The 18,549-nt window shown below is 37.7% G+C and overlaps 1 protein-coding gene across 4 annotated transcripts in view; it reads right to left on the reverse strand.

Annotated features, from left to right (window-relative positions):
* Positions 1-18,549, reverse strand: part of MORC1 (MORC family CW-type zinc finger 1) — a 164,368-nt gene that overhangs the window by 32,996 nt on the left and 112,823 nt on the right. For all 4 annotated transcript variants that reach the window (XM_042956950.1, XM_042956947.1, XM_042956948.1 and 1 more), the window contains 3 exons: positions 12,043-12,108; positions 10,082-10,327; positions 7,334-7,438 (listed from right to left, as the gene is read on the reverse strand). In XM_042956950.1, the coding sequence (XP_042812884.1) occupies positions 7,334-7,438; positions 10,082-10,327; positions 12,043-12,108 (417 nt within the window). The remainder of the gene's footprint in view (positions 1-7,333; positions 7,439-10,081; positions 10,328-12,042; positions 12,109-18,549) is intronic.

An 18,549-nucleotide genomic window follows, 5' to 3' on the forward strand; every position in this document is an offset into this window, starting at 1 on the left:
TGTCAAACTCTTGATTGTAGCTCAGGTCATGATCTCACATTTTATGGGATAGAGCCCTGTGTCAGGCTCTGTGCTGACAGTGTGGAGCCTGCTTGGGATTCTCTCTCTCCGTCTCTCTCTCTGCTCCTCCCCCGCTGGCACCCCCTCTCCTCTTTCAAAATAAACTTATAAAATAAAGTAAAATAAAATAAAATAAAATAAAAATAGGCAGGTCTAACCTAACCTGAAATAACCACAACAAATGTTCTTTCACTGTCTGAGCAACCTAGCTTTGCTACTGATATTCAGAGCAGACACACAAAAAAATGATTATTATAAAATTTGGAAAAACAGCAAATACCAGTATTCAGGAAGGCGGTAAATGCTGCTTCATATTAGAGTCAGAAAATATGCATAATGTCAATTTGGAACACATACTCCACCAAGATGAATAAAAGCATAGACACGTGCAACAAAAAGTTGGTACTTTTATCACTCTGACTTGAGTGTCAGAAAATTATTCCCAGTCAACTTCTCTTACTGTTGGCATTTGTAATTTTATTCCCCTCGTGTTACTGAATTTTGAAAGTTTCTTCAAACTGATCATTTCCTTTCCTGACAATCTGCTGGAGTTTGGCAGCCTAATTTTCCCAGTCACCTTTCAGAACAGACACCCTAGGACACCTAGTCTGTACAGTCTCTTCTTACATCTCATCTGGTATGATAACTTGAGACGGTGACCTCCTTGCTAGGATGCTTGGTAATCTAGTCCCACTGCTTTGCTTTTATTTTTATTGCTTCTGCTAAGCATAGGGTAGTGACAGCTGATCAGATGGCTTCATTTTGAAGGGCACTGGGATGGTATGGAGTTCAGATGCCAAAATTTTGCCTGGAGTAAAGCTGAACTGCCAATATATCACATAGCAAGGCACCAGAGTTTTTAATTGAACTTAGACAAACTTTTAATTACAATAGTACCGCAGGGCAATGTTCTGGTAAAGCAAAACTGTGGTAACCTTCACTCAGACATTGATTCCCCTGACAGAGGCTAGTGCATTATAAGAGGTGACCTAAAAGAATTTCTTCTTCCTCCCATCTGGGGTTAACTAGGAGATATTTTGAACCTTACACGTAGGATTCAAAATGCCTGAGACAGAAGGAGTTCAGAATATCCAGTATTCATCAAAAGAGAAGGCAGGGACGTATTTTGAGCATGGAAGATGAAAAATAATAGAATTCTCTGGAGTCCAAAGATCAGGCAATGCCAGCTCATGGAAGGGGTTGATGGCCAAGTTAGGACCACAACCACATTACTACAAGTGATAGCCCTGGACAAGGAAAAGATTCTCCTTTCCAGGAATCATCCCTGTGATGATGATCCTGATGATTACTATGTGACTCCGGGTTGACAGGAAAGATTAGAGTCAGGTCTTAAGCAGAAAAGATCTTTACTGGATAGGTCAGATTTAGGGTATATAAGGGGGGGAAATGTGCTAAAGGGAAGTTAGCTTAATGTGGGCAAGGAGGATGGATTGATTTTTTGAAATGAATTCAAGACTTTTGGCTGGAGAAGGCCCATCTATGGAACTTAGGAAACCTGTATAAGCCCAAATGCTAATTATTAATCAATGCAGTATTTATTTGTACCTACAAATCCTCACCCCTGAGTAAAGTGTATTTGTGTACTCCAACCAACCTGTGTGGAATGGGCTGGGTGAACGGACATGGGGGACAGTATATGGATGACAAGTGGAGAAGTCATAAGGAGATGCAGTGAAGAAACTGAGAGTTCAAGCTGAACAGCTGGGGCTCAAGGTAATCACTTCCTGGCAGTGTAACTCTGAGCAAGTTTATTTTCCCCACCTCTAAGATGGGGATGAAAAGAGAACTTACCCCTCAAGTTAAAAAGAGAATTGGATGAGATGATATATGTGAAGCATGGGGCCTCAATTTCATCATGGCCACAGAGAAAGAGGAAAGGCTAATCCCACTAAAACTAACATATCCAGGCACACACACAGCATAATTTCAGAAGAATACAGTCTTACAGGGTCAGAGATAATAAATCTGGATCACATTTGCTACCCTGAAGTGGTGGAGGGAACTGCAGCTGAGCTGACGAGCTCGTGAAAAATAACAAAAGAAATTTGCTGTGGTGCAAACAGATAGCCCAACACGTATCATCCCCAAAGGTCCAATGGGGAGGCTACCTAGGGCATTTTGGAGAGGTCTGAAATGTTCTTAAAAAACTCCTCATTATTTTCATGACACTTTTTTAATCTATAGAAAATGCATAGAGTTTTAACTGAATCCCAGTTGGAGACTTCCACAGTGCCAGATGACGTGCAAGGTCTTACCAAGAACACTCTCATTGCGTGGACTTTGAAAACGCATGGACTGCACTGGCTAACAGGCCAAGTATAAGTTAATATCAACATGGGAAAAAAAGGCTACAGAGGCAACACCAGTGAACTACATGATCAGAAAAGCAACTGGAGATAAGGAAAACGAAACCCAAAGTGCCACACGAATGATTTGGGAGCATGTTAAATGTGAAACACAGTGTGGAACACAGAGACAAACATTAAAAATGACTAGAAAATGAGGATTATCTCAGTGAGAAAAGAAAACAAAAGAATATGTTTTCCTAAAAAACAGCTTCAATAGACCATAGGCCTTAAAGAGAAAGGAATATGAGGAGCATTCCATCAAGAATGAGGCAGAGGGGGGCGCCTGGGTGGCTCAGTCGGTTAACTGTCCGACTTCAGCTCAGGTCACGATCTCACAGACCGTGAGTTCAAGCCCCGCGTCAGGCTCTGGGCTGATAGCTCAGAGTCTGGAGCCTGCTTCCGGTTCTGTGTCTCCCTCTCTGTCTGCCCCTCCACCGTTCATGCTCTGTCTCTCTCTGTCTCAAAAGAAATGTAAAAAAATAAATAAATAAATAAATAAATAAATAAATAAATAAATAAAAGAATGAGGCAGAAGGAGTGGAGGAAGAAGTCAGGTAAAAGGGTGAAACAGTGGTAAGGCTGAGTGCCACAGATGAGAGGTCTCGGGAAGACGAGGGATACCATGGCCGCAGTAACCAGCAATGTCAGATTCGACAGAGATCTGAAAAGCCATCAACATTCTCGCCATTTCAAAGTTGCACAACTGTCAGGAGGACAGCCAGAGTGAGGTCAGCCCAAAATTTGGAAGAGAGAAAAAGGAAGTACGTTAATATGAAAAAAATCCGTTCAAAAGGCAGACTGACAGACACAACCAAAGAAAGAATGTGCTTATTAGCATGGACCTGTTCTCCATACATTGTGAAGATACATTCCTAGGAGCACAGATAGACACAGGGCCTGGGTGCTGGGCTAGCGCCCTTTTAGCGTTAGTCACGTTGGTAACATCGGCCCTGTCATGCATTTTAAGGGAGGTGGATATGGCAGCCTGTCTTAGCTGGAAGCCTTTTAAATATTCAGGCACATAACTCACCAGTAACTGTCAGCCTGTAATCGGCCAGCCCATGCAGATTGGCATAAAGGGTGAGAATGCATGGTGTAAGTCAGCATGTGCCTTCCAAGTGGACAGAGGCTGTGTTTATCTTACAAATGACCCAACTGCCATTATGCTCTTATACAACAGTCTCATGAGTTTGGATAATGAAAAATCATCCCTGTGAGATGGACCCTATTTGATGTACAGAACATATATTTCTGAGCCTATTACACTTGAAAATAAGGCCCAGGGCCCCAGTAACTTCACCAAAATAGTAAAACCACCTGATTGTGAGGGGGTGCGAAGTATTGTGTATGGTATCGAATTGTTCCTCTCTAAGTGATAACCTTTTGCAGCACTGTTAGCCCTCAGTGCCTTCCTTCTTTAAATTTTTTTTTCAACGTTTTTTATTTATTTTTGGGACAGAGAGAGACAGAGCATGAACGGGGGAGGGGCAGACAGAGAGGGAGACACAGAATCGGAAACAGGCTCCAGGCTCCGAGCCATCAGCCCAGAGCCCGACGCGGGGCTCGAACTCACAGACCGTGAGATTGTGACCTGGCTGAAGTCGGACGCCCAACCGACTGCGCCACCCAGGCGCCCCAGTGCCTTCCTTCTTTAAATGAGACAGGTACAGAGTCAGAATTAAAGCACGTGCACATATACACATACACATATAAGCACTACAAGTAGAAGATAACTGGGTATAAGCCCAGGGGTGAAGAAGAACCATTTTTTAATTTCTGAGTTTAAGAAAGTACAGACAGACAAATATTCAGAAGTAATTATGTCCTACTGAAATTCCTGCAACTACAGCCAAACAGAGAAATTAATGTGCATCTGTGGATAATGCATATTTATGCAAATTAATTAGACACACTGAGTTTGAGAACAGACTTCCTGCTAAAATCAATGGGGCACAAACAAATCCTAACACACACACACACACACACACACACACACACACACACACAAGTAACACAAAACTTCAGAAATATTACATGAAAAGACAACAACAATTTTAATACAAATGTCAGACCTAATTTATGAAAAAGTACTTGCTAAAAGCTATATGCAAAGCCTAGGGAGGTGACAAAGCAATGGCCATGTGGAAAACATGCCAACCAGATTCTGGAAAGCAGGCTTTGACTAGTACTGCTCACAGGTGCAGCTACATCATGGTTTGCTTCAAAGAGGCGGTGTTATTTACAACACTAGTTGAGCTTTCTCTTCCTTTCTGGCCACTGATTAAATTTTGACCCTTTTCCTTTTGAAAACAGAGTAAAACCTTGGATTTCTAGTAACTTGGTCTGAAAGTGTTCTGCAAGATGAGCAAACATTTGTAATTAATTTTAACTTGATAAATGAGCAATATCTTGCAACATGAGTAGTACGTGACACTGAACATCACATGATAACAACTGAGCCAATGGTTCTTCTCTCTCTCTCTCTTTCTCTCTCTCTCGTAGGATTATGGGTGATCATCTCCCATGCTCGGATTCTCAGTCTCAGGCCACAGTGTTTGGCAGAAATCAGCGATTTTTCAGAACGTTGGAAGGTGCCTGAAACAGGCACTAATGTATTTTTTTTTGTCAATTCAAAGTACCTATGGACAGTCCTTTGTTTTTCCATACAAGAGTAAGCTTAGGAAAGCTTTGCTTCAATCTAGGTCAGGCTGCCTGCAGATATAGACCCTTTCCTCTGCTGCCTTATTGCCAGTTACATTAAATACAGTATATGGCACGAGTTTATTATACTGTACTGTAGTCAGCATCGTGCGAGGGTATACAATGGCCCCCCATGCATCAATAGGTTGAAAAGAAAGGCGGTAAGAAGGAGATGATTACAGTGGAAGTTAAGAAGGAAATCATCGAGAAGTACAAATGAGGTGCAAGTGACTGAAATTGGAAGATTTTATAAGAAGTCTACGTCTGCATCTTTTCCAGTGAGATTAGGGAAGTGTGTAAAATGTGGGAAACAGTGCAAAATTTTATAGAAAAGCACTACCTGAAAAAGGCTGTAGCAGTGCAAGTGATGAATCTATTTAATGACAATGCAATGTCACATTTCCACAAAATCATCAAAAGGAGGCAAAAGCAAGTGTCATTGGATAAGTTCCTTGTTAAAGTTGCAGGAAAAGAAAAAGATTCCATTGAGCCAATAGACAGCAGTGATTCCGTCAGTGATAGTGAAAGCTGTCCTACACAATAACCCTCCTCTCTCGTCTCCCTCACACCAGCCACAAAAATTTTCAAAGGTAAGTGCAGGTTAATTTGTTTACTTTTCTTTGCATTTTGTATTTTCTTTATTATTTTGTATTATATTACAATATTGTAATCATTTTTATATGAGTATTTTTGAAGTGTGGAATGAATCAACTGAGTTTCCATTGTTTCTTATGGGGAAATATGTTTTGATATGCAAGTGTTTTGGATTACAAGAATGTTTCCCAAACAAATTATGTTCACAAACCAAGGTTCTACTGTACTTTGGTGTTCCCTTTCTTCGGAACCTGGATTTAGTTGTTCCTTTTTGTCGATATAAAGGTTTTTCCTGCACCCTTTCACAAATCACATCCTTCAGATGGCTTCTTCAAACAATGATAGTTTATTGATGAAGTGATGTGATGCCTGAGAGTAAGGGGGTAGGTAAGGGATGTGGATGAGACAAGACTGACCATGAGTGGGTCACTGCAGAGCTGGGAAATGGGCACACAGGAGCTGACTGTAGTATGTCTGAAATTTTCTATAATGAAAAATTTTTTAAATAAAACCTCCATTATTGTTATACCATGTCCTTTCTGACGATGATTTTCTGCTGATGGGCACAGAAATTAGGCTGAAGTCCGAAAACCCATGTTCCTTATTGGCTCACTGGCAAATAAAACTTAATCCACAATTCCAAATAGCATTTTGAGATATCTTACCTAAAGACAGATATGATGAGGCCAGTCCCCTTTCTAAATACTCTCTCTTATATTATCATGTCAACAAATAGCAAATATCTAGGTGACTACAGTTATTCTTAAAGTTTATCTATAAGCTTCTTGGTGATCAAGGTAAAAAGAGAACTATAGTGAGTAATAAAATTCATATTCTGATAAAAGGAAGCACTGAATGGATTTTTTCCTGACGTTAAATTCTAATGTCTAAATGAACTCTTAAATTATAGTACAAAGAACACTAGGTAACAAAAGGGATGTCTTTAACATAGCTTCACAGATGAAGTATTCCTCATAAGGCCAGTCTTTGGGTCAATTCTTCCTAAATACCAAAGGCTTTCTTTCATTCTTGGCTCAGTAAGGCAAAGCAACTCTGCTGGGATCTACAGTATAGTCAGATCCATAGCTCTTTGATGATGACTGAAGTTAGAATTAGGGATACATAATCTAGGGGAATAAACAGAAATATATCTGCATTTCTTGAACAGACTTTTCTAGGGCTTTTCCCAGTGGCCTAGTGTAAGTCAGTTTAGAATTATACTTTCTGGCGAGGATCTATAATATGAATTACAGAAAGGGTCATATGCTTTGGATTTGGGCATGCAGGTTTCAGGATGACCTTCAAGTTATGTATATAATTTATATGAATTTATACACTACTAAAGCTTTTTCACCTTGACAACTAAAACGAAAAGCATCATGGACTAATGGTCTGGAGGTATGATCCCAGTTACATTTTCACGAGTTCAGGTAGCCTTGGGTTTGTAACTAACTTTTCTGAGTCTTGTTTCTTCACCTAAAAACTAGGTTATTCGATTAAATGTTCCAGCTACTTTGAGGTACTAATATAACATGCTTCTTGGATTCCTCTAACCTTCATGAATGGGAATAAATATCAAGGTGTCACTTAGTCGGTAAAATTTATCTCACCAGGATTATATCTGGATTGCTGTTGCTGGTTTCAACTTCGGTCAAAGCCTTACATTCTGGCACAAGATTTTCGCTCTGCTTCCTACTCATCTCCCTAGAAGAGACCTATGGCAGGATATCAACAAAAAATACATGAGAGTTAGCAGCAATCACTGGTACACATTAAATCACCTTTATTCAGCTTCTGTTAATTTCTGCACAGAAGCAAACTTCTGTAGGATAAATAGGACATTCAATATCTGATATTTGCCCTCAAGAAGTATATGATGTAAGTAAGTACTTACAAAAGTTAAATGACAATATACAATAAAGTAAAACTATCATAAGGCAGATTAAGCACAAAATGAGTGCTGTAGACTATGGGGATCAACAGTGAATCAAAGGGCTTGTAGTAGTTTGCAAACAATCTCCCTGAATTATTGCCCATACACTGAATAAATAATGTCTCATATGGATATACACATTGTTCTTAAAATTTATGTAGATGTTGCTGGGGGGACATAAGATATCATTCATTTCAAAATATCTATGATGGCTTTCTCTTATGTAGTTCTTATTTTATTTTATTTTATTTTATTTTATTTTATTTTATTTTATTTTATTATTTTATTTGAGAGTGAGAGAGACAGAGGGAGGGCAAGTGAGAGAGCAGGGGAAGGGCATAGAGAAAGGGGGACAGACGATGTGAAGCAGGCTCCTCACTGACAGCAGCGAGCCCTATGCAGGGCTCAGACTCACGAACTACAAGATCATGACCTGAGCCAAAGTTACACACTCAGTCAACTGAACCACCCAGGTGCCCCTTTATATAGTTCTTAACCAACAGATCCTAGGCATGTCTAGTATTATGTGAGATGTCTGCGGTAATTTCTTGAAAAGATATCCTCATACTTAAAAAGGTGGGAAAACAGCTGATATGAAACATTTATGATACAGGGAAAGGTCTCCTTTGATTGGCATGGCTAAAGGTAGACTCTCAGCTTCTCGAGAGCAAGAACTGTGTCAGTCTCTGAGTTCTAAGCACCTGGCCCAGCATAAATGCTTAGTATATGTTTGCTCAGTGAATTAACAAAGGACATCGAGAGAAAATTAAAAGGAATTAAAAGATGCAGATGTAGGAAACAATAAGAGTATTATTTTTATTGGGACCCTTGCTTTCAGGAAATGGGGGACAAAGTTGTTTAGCATAAAGGAAGGGGCAACTTCTGAGAAATACAAGACTGTGATAAAAACCATTCTCTAGGAAGAACAATTAATTAATTACCTCTGTTAATAAAGCTGAACTGTGGTACATTTAAGCTAAAACATTAGCTAATGCGAGAGCCATTCTTATCAAGCTTTTGGGAAACATTATAAGATTTACATGGAGCATATCTGCCTTCTTAATTCCATTTACTTAGGCTAATGTTAAAATTAATTACACTTCCTGCACTTCCTCTGGTAGTGGTAATGCTCAGTGTATTTACTGGACAGGATGTTAGAAGTTTATTGGAAATAACCCTCAACTGATTGAAAGTTGTTTCAACTGCACTTTAAAATTTGGTTAAATTCATTTTTCAAATGTTTATAGAGAATTCCACAGTCTCCTCATCTATCTTCTTCAATTCTTAATCTAGACTTCAAATATTTTAAGAGAATGAGCTACCCAAAAATGGAATGAGAAAGGCTACCTTGGGAGGTAATAAGTTTCTGTCACTAAAGATTTTCTAAGAGTCTATACACCATTTGCCAAAGATTTTACAAAAGAATGTGTGAGATATTTTTGCAGCACAACAATTATTCAGAATAATTCCTTTTGAAAGAACCATGCTGAAAATATCTTGTCTCCTACAGTGCTGAACACAGTATCTTTACACAGGGTGAAGTTCGGTGGATATTTGCTGATCAAATCAGTTTATTGCTTCCAGTGTCTATGGCAATTTATTTGAATATTTTCTCTGGTGGCCCATCTCTACTCTTTAAGGGTAAATTTAATTTTAGGGAAGACTAAAAAGGCATTAGAAATCAAATTTGATGAAGAAGGCAGATAACCTAGGCAATGAATTTCCGCTAACAAAAGATTTTAACCGGTAGTGAGATATTGTCTGTAACCGCTTAGCACTGAATCTGGCACAGGTGAATGCCCACTCAGTTGGAGGTATTCTTATTATTATAAGCTGAATCTAAGAGCAAGTTCTCAAAATGGAATTAAGCTAGAGTAACACTCTAAGAATAAAAGTGTAGTGAGTCTTTTAAAAGAAGCAAACTCACTTGGGAATTACGTGGTGGTTCATTTGTTAAAAAATCAGTCTCAACACTTAATTGTATTATCGACATTACATCCTATTTTTCAGAATCTCAGCTAGAGGGGTAACTACCGATTATGAAATAAAGCTAAGCATTTTTGCTATAAAGGCACTGAATGCAAAATCCTCAAGGTTACAGGCTTATCCTATATGCATAGTCTCTCTTAAATACAGATTTTAAATCCTTTTCCCATCCAGGCAGTTTCTGGGGTCCTTCAGTTGGTTGAACTCTCCACACACTGTGCTGATGTGCTGATATTTGCCACCTGACTTTTCCTCCAAAAGAGAATAGAGAAGAAAAAATAGAAATTGGGACCCTGTCCTGGAAAGTCAGATGACAATGTATATGCTATAATTAGAGAGCTTTAAAAATGTGAAAATGAAGCAAAACTTTTACCCAATGCTATTTCCAGAATAAGTGAATTACTATACATTTTGTGACTAAGAAAAGAAAAACAAACACCTGAGATCTCTTGGCTAGTCTGATATTTTCTGGCAGGGCTGCTGGACGTCTCTGCTGTTGAGGTTTTGCTTTCTTCTGCATAGACTTCTTCATAATGTTAGCTTCTGCAATGTACTCCACCTCAGAGTCTGTCCCTTCTGTGTTTTTTTTCTGGCCTCTGTGGCTGACAGAAAGCTCAAAGGACGCAAGAGACTCCTGCTTCAAGTCCTGGCCCCAAGGCCTGACTTTCTCAGTTTTTGTATTTTCCTTGAATAACAAAGAACATGTTTTCATTATTTGGTAGCTATCTTATTTTTAATTAATTGTCATCTTCCTCAAAACCTTATGAAATGAGGTGATACTTATTACTAATAAACACTTTAAAAAGCAGAAATGTAGAAAACAGACTTTAGCACTGTTTTAGCTCATTCAGAATTTGATTCAGCAGAGCTGGGCTGAGTCCAGAAATCTTTTGATCCTAAAGATGGCAGAAAAGTACAAACTGAGAATGTGGTATGCTTCCTGACTTCCTCCCCACAGCGACTTACTTGCCTTTGGTTCCCTGGTGCGTATACATCAGTAATCTATTTATCTTAAAGGCTGGATGGGTTTATCAATCCTGTATTAATCTTACCTGCCTGTTAAGAAATATGGATAACTACATAGGGGCACTGTACCACAATGTTTATAGCAAGCAGCACTTTCAACAATAGCCAAATTATGGAAAGAGCCCAAATGTCTATCAACTGATGAATAAAGAAGATATGGTTTATATATATAATGGAATACTACTTGGCAGTGAGAAATAATGAAATCCTGCCATTTGTAGCAATGTGGATGGAACTGGAGGGTATTATGCTAAGTGAAAATAAGTGAGTCAGAGAAAGGCAGATATCATATGTTTTCACTCATATGTGGAATTTGAGAAACTTAACAGAAGACCATGGGGGAAGGGAAGGGGAAAAAATAGTTTCAAACAGAGAGGGAGGCAAGCCATAAGAGACTCTTAAACACAGAGAACTGAGGGTTGATTGGGCAGGGGGGCGGGTAGGGAGGAGGGGAAAATGGGTGATGGGCATTGATGAGGGCACTTGTTGGGATGAGTACTGGGTGTTGTATATAAGCAATGAACCACAGGAATCTACCCCCAAAGCCAAGAGCACACTGTATACACTGTATGTTAGCTAACTTGACAATAACTTATATTAAAAAAAAAAAAGATTGGAAAATTCAAAAAATAAAATTAAATTAAAATTAAAATAAATTAAATTAAAATTAAAATTAAAATTAAAATGTCAGCCCTAAACCTGGTCTAAAATAATGTACTTCTGGGGCACCTGGCTGGCTCAGTTGATAAAGCATCTGACTCTGATCTCAAGGTCATGGAACCTACTTAAAAAAAATAAATAAAAAATAAAAAATAAAAAAATGAATAAATAAAAGTGTAGAGTTTTGCATGTGTGCATGCATGTGCGTGCTTGTGTGTAATTGGTATAACCGGAAAGCCCTAAAGTTTAAAAAATATTCCCTCTAAACTCTAAATTGTAGATAATAACAGACATTTGAAGGATATAATGTAATATGACATTTAGGAAACACAAGGAATAATGTAGGAATTAATAACATATTTTTAGGCTGATATATAGCCATAAATTAAAGCAATCTATGTATATGATTACATATATACATACATATATATATATATAAAACCATAGAAAATATGGGAAATATATTAAAACATTTAAAATGGTCATCATCTCCAGACAGTAGAACAATGGGTATTTAAATTTTCTTATTTATACTTTATCTTCTAAGTTCTTCCTAATAAACATGTATCACTCTAATAAGAAAAAAAATGGCAATTAAAAATATGTATTAGTGCTTCACTAACTGAACCATGATGACATTTAGCCCTTGATGAAGTCTTACCCTTCAAATGGGAAACATGACACAAATGGCTAAATCCTACTTTAATTACTCACCTTAGATGCTGAAGTTCGGCAGGTAGTAGTGAACTCCATGATTCTTCTTGTTGGTATAAACTGAGGCTTTTATGAAAAAAATCATCAGATGAATGTAAGTAAAAGTAACTTTCAATATGAATATTATCATAATTAAATATTCTTCATTTCTTAAAGACATTTCAAGATTGTATACCCTCAGCGTGACTGGGTGGCTCAGTCGGTTAAGTGACTTTGGCTCAGGTCATGATCTCACAGTTTGTAAGTTCGAGTCCCGCATCAGGCTCTGTGCTGACAGCTCAGAGCCTGGATCCTGCTTCAGATTCTATGTCTCTCTGTCTCTCTGCCCCTCTCCCACACATGCTCTGTCTCTCTCTCTCTCTCTCTCTCAAAAATAAATAAACATTTAAAAATAAAAATTAAAACAAAAAGATTGCATACCCTCACTGATAATTACTAAGGGGTCCCTTTCAGAGTAGATCTACTGCAACAATGTTCTGATTAGGGATGACTGGATAACATAAGAGAAGGCAATGACTTGTCAAAGCATTACAGATCAGATGTCTCAGGAGCAATTTCAGGGGTACCACTGTATCAAACATGTCTGCACAGCCCCTGTCCCCTTTCTCTGGAGACTCTTTATTCCCTGTTTGCAGGTCCCAGCATCTGGACTAAATCCTGACCCTCAGCAATAGCTCTGTTTAGTTCAGAGCTCGAGGCCTGAGCCTCAAGGGACTTCTGAGGGTAGACCGGCCTTAACTGTGTCCCTAATAACTGGATGCTGCATTGTACTCATAGGCACAGCTAGAGAGAGAGGAAGCATCTGCTCTCCCTGAAAAATAAGTATCTTTTAAGCTAGTATTTTGATGTCATGATGGGCACGTTAAAAGGATGAGATGTTGACTAAATAGAGAAAAGATAAAAGAGTAATACAGGCCCTGTACCCCATGCTCAGGTTCACTCCCCTTCGGAATAGACCCTGGTTAGGGGGCCTGTCTGGACCTCCTTTGTGTAGTACAGCCATTAATGTTTACTGAGCCACAAACACCAATGTGATAACCAGCTCAGTGGCCAGATTCTCTAGGACATAAAATTTACTTTCCTCTTCCAATTTCCCCTGAAATTGGGAGTCCTGGATGATTAAGGGTTGGCTCTGCACTCTGCTGAAAAATTTTCTGATGTGGATGGTTTAGAGTTTGAAATGGTGCCTTTTCCTCTGTCTTGAGACCCGGATGCCTCTTGGAACATCCTATAAACTGCTGGTACCCTTCAAGACAACTCTTCCAGAGCTGATTTCATTATTTCCTTTTATACCTGCACCCACTTTCAACCAGTACTTCCTAATGCATTCCCTCTTTTCACCAGTGACATCACCAAACACCCAGTTACCCAAGCTAGGTTATCCTTGGTTAATCATCACCCTCAACCCTCTCCACCTAATCAGTGATAAAGTCTTGTGGATTTCTTCCCTTAAATCTTTTTTTTTTTTTAATTTTACACTAGCCTCAAGTCACCATATTGTTTAAAGCTTTTTATCATCTCTTGATTGAACAATTTTCTATAATCTTGTTTTTCTTGCTTCTAGTTCACCTCCCCCTCATCCACCAAGGGAGAATTAATTGCTTTATTTTCTATGCCCCCATGGCATTATTTCTTTTTAGATGTTTATGTAGAAAATATATTCACATGAAGCAATATACATTTTTAAAAGTATGTATTTTTTAAAAATCTCCTGATTACTCCATTCTTTATTTGTCCAGTTCACATTCCACTGCTGTTACTTTTCTGTTTATCTTTCCAGACATCTGTTTATGCCTCATACGGAAGCATATATAAATAAGTTTTCCCCACAGATTTGAGGTATGCAAAAATGGTAGTATATTATACATACAGTCTGCATCTTGCTTTTTCATTTAAGGATACATCCTAGAGATCTTTCTCCATTAGTACTTAAAAAGCTTCTTCATTTCCTATTACAGATGTATTGTATTCCAATAAATTGTATAAAAAATTATTTAACCAGACCTGTTAATAAACATTTAAGTCTTCTTAATATTGTACTCTACAAAGTATGTTGTAATGATGTGTAAAATAGGTAATTTTGTAAATAGTTAATTCATATTTGTGTACGTATATGTAATCAGTTTCTAAAAGTCCAATTTCTGGATCAAAAGGTACATGCATTTGTAACTTTGATAAACACTGTTACATTGTCTCCACAAGGCTTTTTGGTGGCTCAGCATACAGTCATCCTTGTGACTATTGCAAGAGCACTGATAAAAAGTACAGTCTCTATTTTGAGAGTACAGAGTATATATCAATTATATATACCTTATTATCATAGATGTTGGATTGTTTTGTATTTCTAGGCTGAGAGAAAATTAAAGTTTCCTATTACTAGCACGACTGACTCTTTTTCCATGTACCATTTGTAGGTTTTTGCTTTATGGAACTCAACATTACATTAGCTGATGTGAGAGATTTGTAATTGATACATCTTTATTGTATATTGAAGACTTTAGTTTAATTAAATGCCCTTCCTTGGACATTTAATGTTTTTTCCCCTTGATTTCCAAACTGATATTAAGCTGGGCCACTATACTTGTACATTTGTTTGAAATAACATTTTCAATTTTTCTGAATTGTCATTTTAGATGCATGTTTTGTGTATAGCACAGGATTGAACTTTGCTTTGTGATGTAACCTAAAGTTCCTTGCCCTTTATTAACATAAGGTTTAGGCCATTCATATTTGTTGATACCATATATGTGGTTGGTATTAGTTGTCATATTATTTTATTTTGTTTTTATAATTTGTCTTAAGTTTTTAATGATACGGTCCATTTTCTTTGTTTTACCTGATATAACGCAGGTTGTGGGGTTTTTGTTTGTTTGTTTTTGTTTTTGTTTTTTGCCTAGTGGCTACCAACAATGATAATTTTTTTTAATTTTTATTTTATTTTATTTTTTCAATTTACATCCAAGTTAGTTAGCATATAGTGCAACAGTGATCTCAGGAGTAGATTCTTTAATGCCCCTTCCCCATTTAGCCCATTCCCCCACCCACAACCCCTCCAGTAACCCTCTGTTTGTTCTCCATATTTAAGAGTATCTTATGTTTTGTCTCCTTCCCTGATTTTTTATTCTTTTTGCTTCCCTTCCCTTGTGTTCATATGCTTTGTATCTTAAAGTCCTCATATGAGTGAAGTCATGTGATATTTGTCTTTCTCTGGCTGTTTTCACTAGAGGTAGTATAATACCTTCTAGTTCCATCCACGTAGTTGCAAATGGCAAGATTTCATTCTTTCTGATTGCTGAGTAATACTCCAGTGTGTGTGTGTGTGTGTGTGTGTGTGTGTATCTCCATTGTGTGTGTGTGTGTGTGTGTGTGTGCGTGTGTGTGTGTGTATATATATGTATATATATACACACACACACCACATGTTCCTTATCCATTCATCCATTGATGGACATTTTGGCTCTTTCCATACTTTGGCTACTGTACATAGTGCTGCTATAAACATGGGGTGCATGTGTCCCTTTGAAACAGCATACCTGTATCCCTTGGATAAATACCTGGTAGTGTAATTGCTGGGTTGTAGGGTAGTTTTATTTTTAATTTTTTGAGGAACCTCCATACTGTTTTCCAGAGTGGCTGCACCCCCAGTTTGCATTCCCACCAGCAGTGCAAAAGAGATCCTCTTTCTCCTCAGCCTCTCCAACATCTATTGTTGCCTGAGTTGTTAATGTTAGTTATTCTGATAGGTGTGAGGTGGTATCTCATTGTGGCTTTGATTTGTATTTCCCTGATGATGAGTGATGTTGACCATTTTTTCATGGGTCGGTTGGCCATCTGGATGTCTTCTTTGGAGAAGTGTCTATTCATGTCTTTTGCCCATTCCTTCAATAGATTATTTGTTTTTTGGATGTTGACTTTGATAAGTTCTTTATAGATTTTGGATACTAACCCTTTATCTGTTATGTCGTTTGCATATCTTCTCCCATTCCATTGGTTGCCTTTTAGTTTTGCTGATTGTTTCCTTTGCTGTGCAGAAGCTTTTTATTTTGATGAAGTCCCAATAGTTCATTTTTGCTTTTGTTTCCCTTGCCTCCAGAGATGTGTTGAGTAAGAAGTTGCCGTAGCCAAGATAAAAGAGGTTTTTGCCTACTTTCTCCTTGAGGATTTTGATGGCTTCCTGTCTTACATTTAGGTCTTTCATCCACTGTGAGTTTATTTTTGTGTATGGCATAAGAAAATGGTCCAGGTTCATTTATCTGCATGTCACTGTCCAGTTTTCCCAGCACCACTTGCTGAAGAGACTGTCTTTATTCCACTGGATATTCTTTCCTGCTTTGTCAAAGATTAGTTGGCCATACATTTGTGGGTCCATTTCTGGGTGCCTGATTCGGTTCCATTGATCTGTTTTTGTGTCAGTACCATACTATCTTGATGATTACAACTTTGTAATACAGCTTGAAGTCCGGGATTGTGACGCCTCCTGCTTTGGTTTTCTTTTTCAAGATTGTTTTGGCCATTTGGGGTCTTTTCTGGTTCTATACAAATTTTAGGATTGTTTGTTCTAGCTCTGTGAAGAATGCTGGTGTTATTTTGATAGGGATTATATTGACTATGTAGATTGCTTTGGGTAGTATAGACATTTTACCAATATTTGTTTTTCCTATCCAGGAGCATGGAATTTTTTTTCTTTTTTCTTTTTTTTTTTTTCTTGTCTTCTTCAATTTCTTTCATAAGCTTTCTAAGTTTTCAGTGTATACATTTTTCACCTCTTTGGTTAGATTTATTCCTAGGTATTTTATGGGTTTTTATGCAATTGTAAATGGGATCAATTTCTTGATTTCTCTGTTGCTTCATTGTTGGTGTATAGGAATGCAAATAATTTCTGTACATTGATTTTATATCCTGCAACTTTGCCGAATTCATGAATCAGTTCTGGCAGGTTTTTTTGGTGGAATCTTTTGGGTTCTCCATATAGAGTATCGTGTCATCTGAGAAGAGTGAGAGTTTGACCTCCTCCTGGTCGATTTGGATGCCTTTTATTTCTTTGTGTTGTCTGATGTCTGAACAATGATAATGTTATAAAACTCTTATTCTTAGTTCTTTCCATCTTGAGGCAGTATCTATAAGTTTCCTACTCTGGACGAAGATAAAATTTGTTTATTTTGTCTCCTCTCTTTTCTTCTGCTGTCTGATATTTACTGACATTCTCTTTCTCAGTATTTACATCAGTACGGAAAAGTATGCTTAAATTTCAGTGATACTTCTTGGTCTTCTATGACAGACAAATCTTCTATGGTGAACAAATCACCATTCACCTTTCATCCTTGGCTTCTTTTGTTTTGTTAGTTGAATTTCTACATTGCCAGGGCATTTACATTCAGTTTGATACCTAATGTCACATATGTTTGAGACTACAGTTTAACTATATTTATAGCCTATAGCCTATAATTAAATACAGTAAATGATTATATTCAGGTTTTTTGGTATAGAATTTTCAGATGTCTCTTGGCTGGTTGAAATTTGATCTTTACTTGTTTTTCTCAAAAAGGGATTCTTTTTTTCAACACTTTTTGTTTGTAGGCTTTTTATTTGAAGAATGATGTGCTGAATATAAAATTCTTGGTTTACACCTCCTTTCCTTGAGAATCTTATAGTTTTTACTTCCTATCACTTGAGCTGAGTTTTTATTTTTGTAGAAAATTTGAAGCCAATCTGAACTTTTTTGTCTCTATAAGTGATTTGATCTTTATGCCTATTCATCGAACCATATTATCTTTTACTGTACAGTTGAGTAACTTTTCTAGGATATGTCTTATTGTTGACTATTCTGGGATAGTTTACCCTACCATGCAGTGTACTGTTTCAGATATGTAGCTTCAAGGTTTTTGGTTTTGTTTGAATTAAAAGTTTTCCTGACTTATATCTTTAAAAGTGTGTCCTTCCCTTACTTTTTCTCTGGGTATTCCAATTATGCTAATACTGAATCTCCTTTTTCTACTTCTATTATCATTTTCTTTGTAACTATAAGTAAGCCCTTCCTAATTTCTATTCATTTTATTTGCTTTTTCACATTTATCCTCTATACCAGGGGATAGCAAACCTTTTCTGTAAAGGGCTAGATAGTAAATATTTTAGACTTTGTAGACCACTACGGTCTCTGTTGCATGTTCTTCTTTTTTCAATCATCCAATAACATAAAAATTATTTTCAGTCTAAGGGCCATACATGAATAGGTAGTGGGCTAGATCTGGTTAATGGGTAATAGTGTGCTGACCCCCACTCTATATTTCCACTGTGTTGGGGCACCTGGGTGGTTCAGTCGGTTAAGCATCCAACTTCGACTCAGGTCATGATCTCACGGTTCATGGGTTCAGGCCCTGCGTCAAGCTCTGTGCTGTCAGCTCAGAGCCCGGAGCCTGATTTGGATTCTGTCTCCCTCTCTCTCTGCCCCTCCCCCACTTGTGCACACTCTCTCTCTCTCTCTCAAAAATAAACATTAAAAATTTTATA

Source organism: Panthera tigris, chromosome C2 (assembly GCF_018350195.1).
Source record: "Panthera tigris isolate Pti1 chromosome C2, P.tigris_Pti1_mat1.1, whole genome shotgun sequence".
NCBI lineage: Eukaryota > Metazoa > Chordata > Mammalia > Carnivora > Felidae > Panthera > Panthera tigris.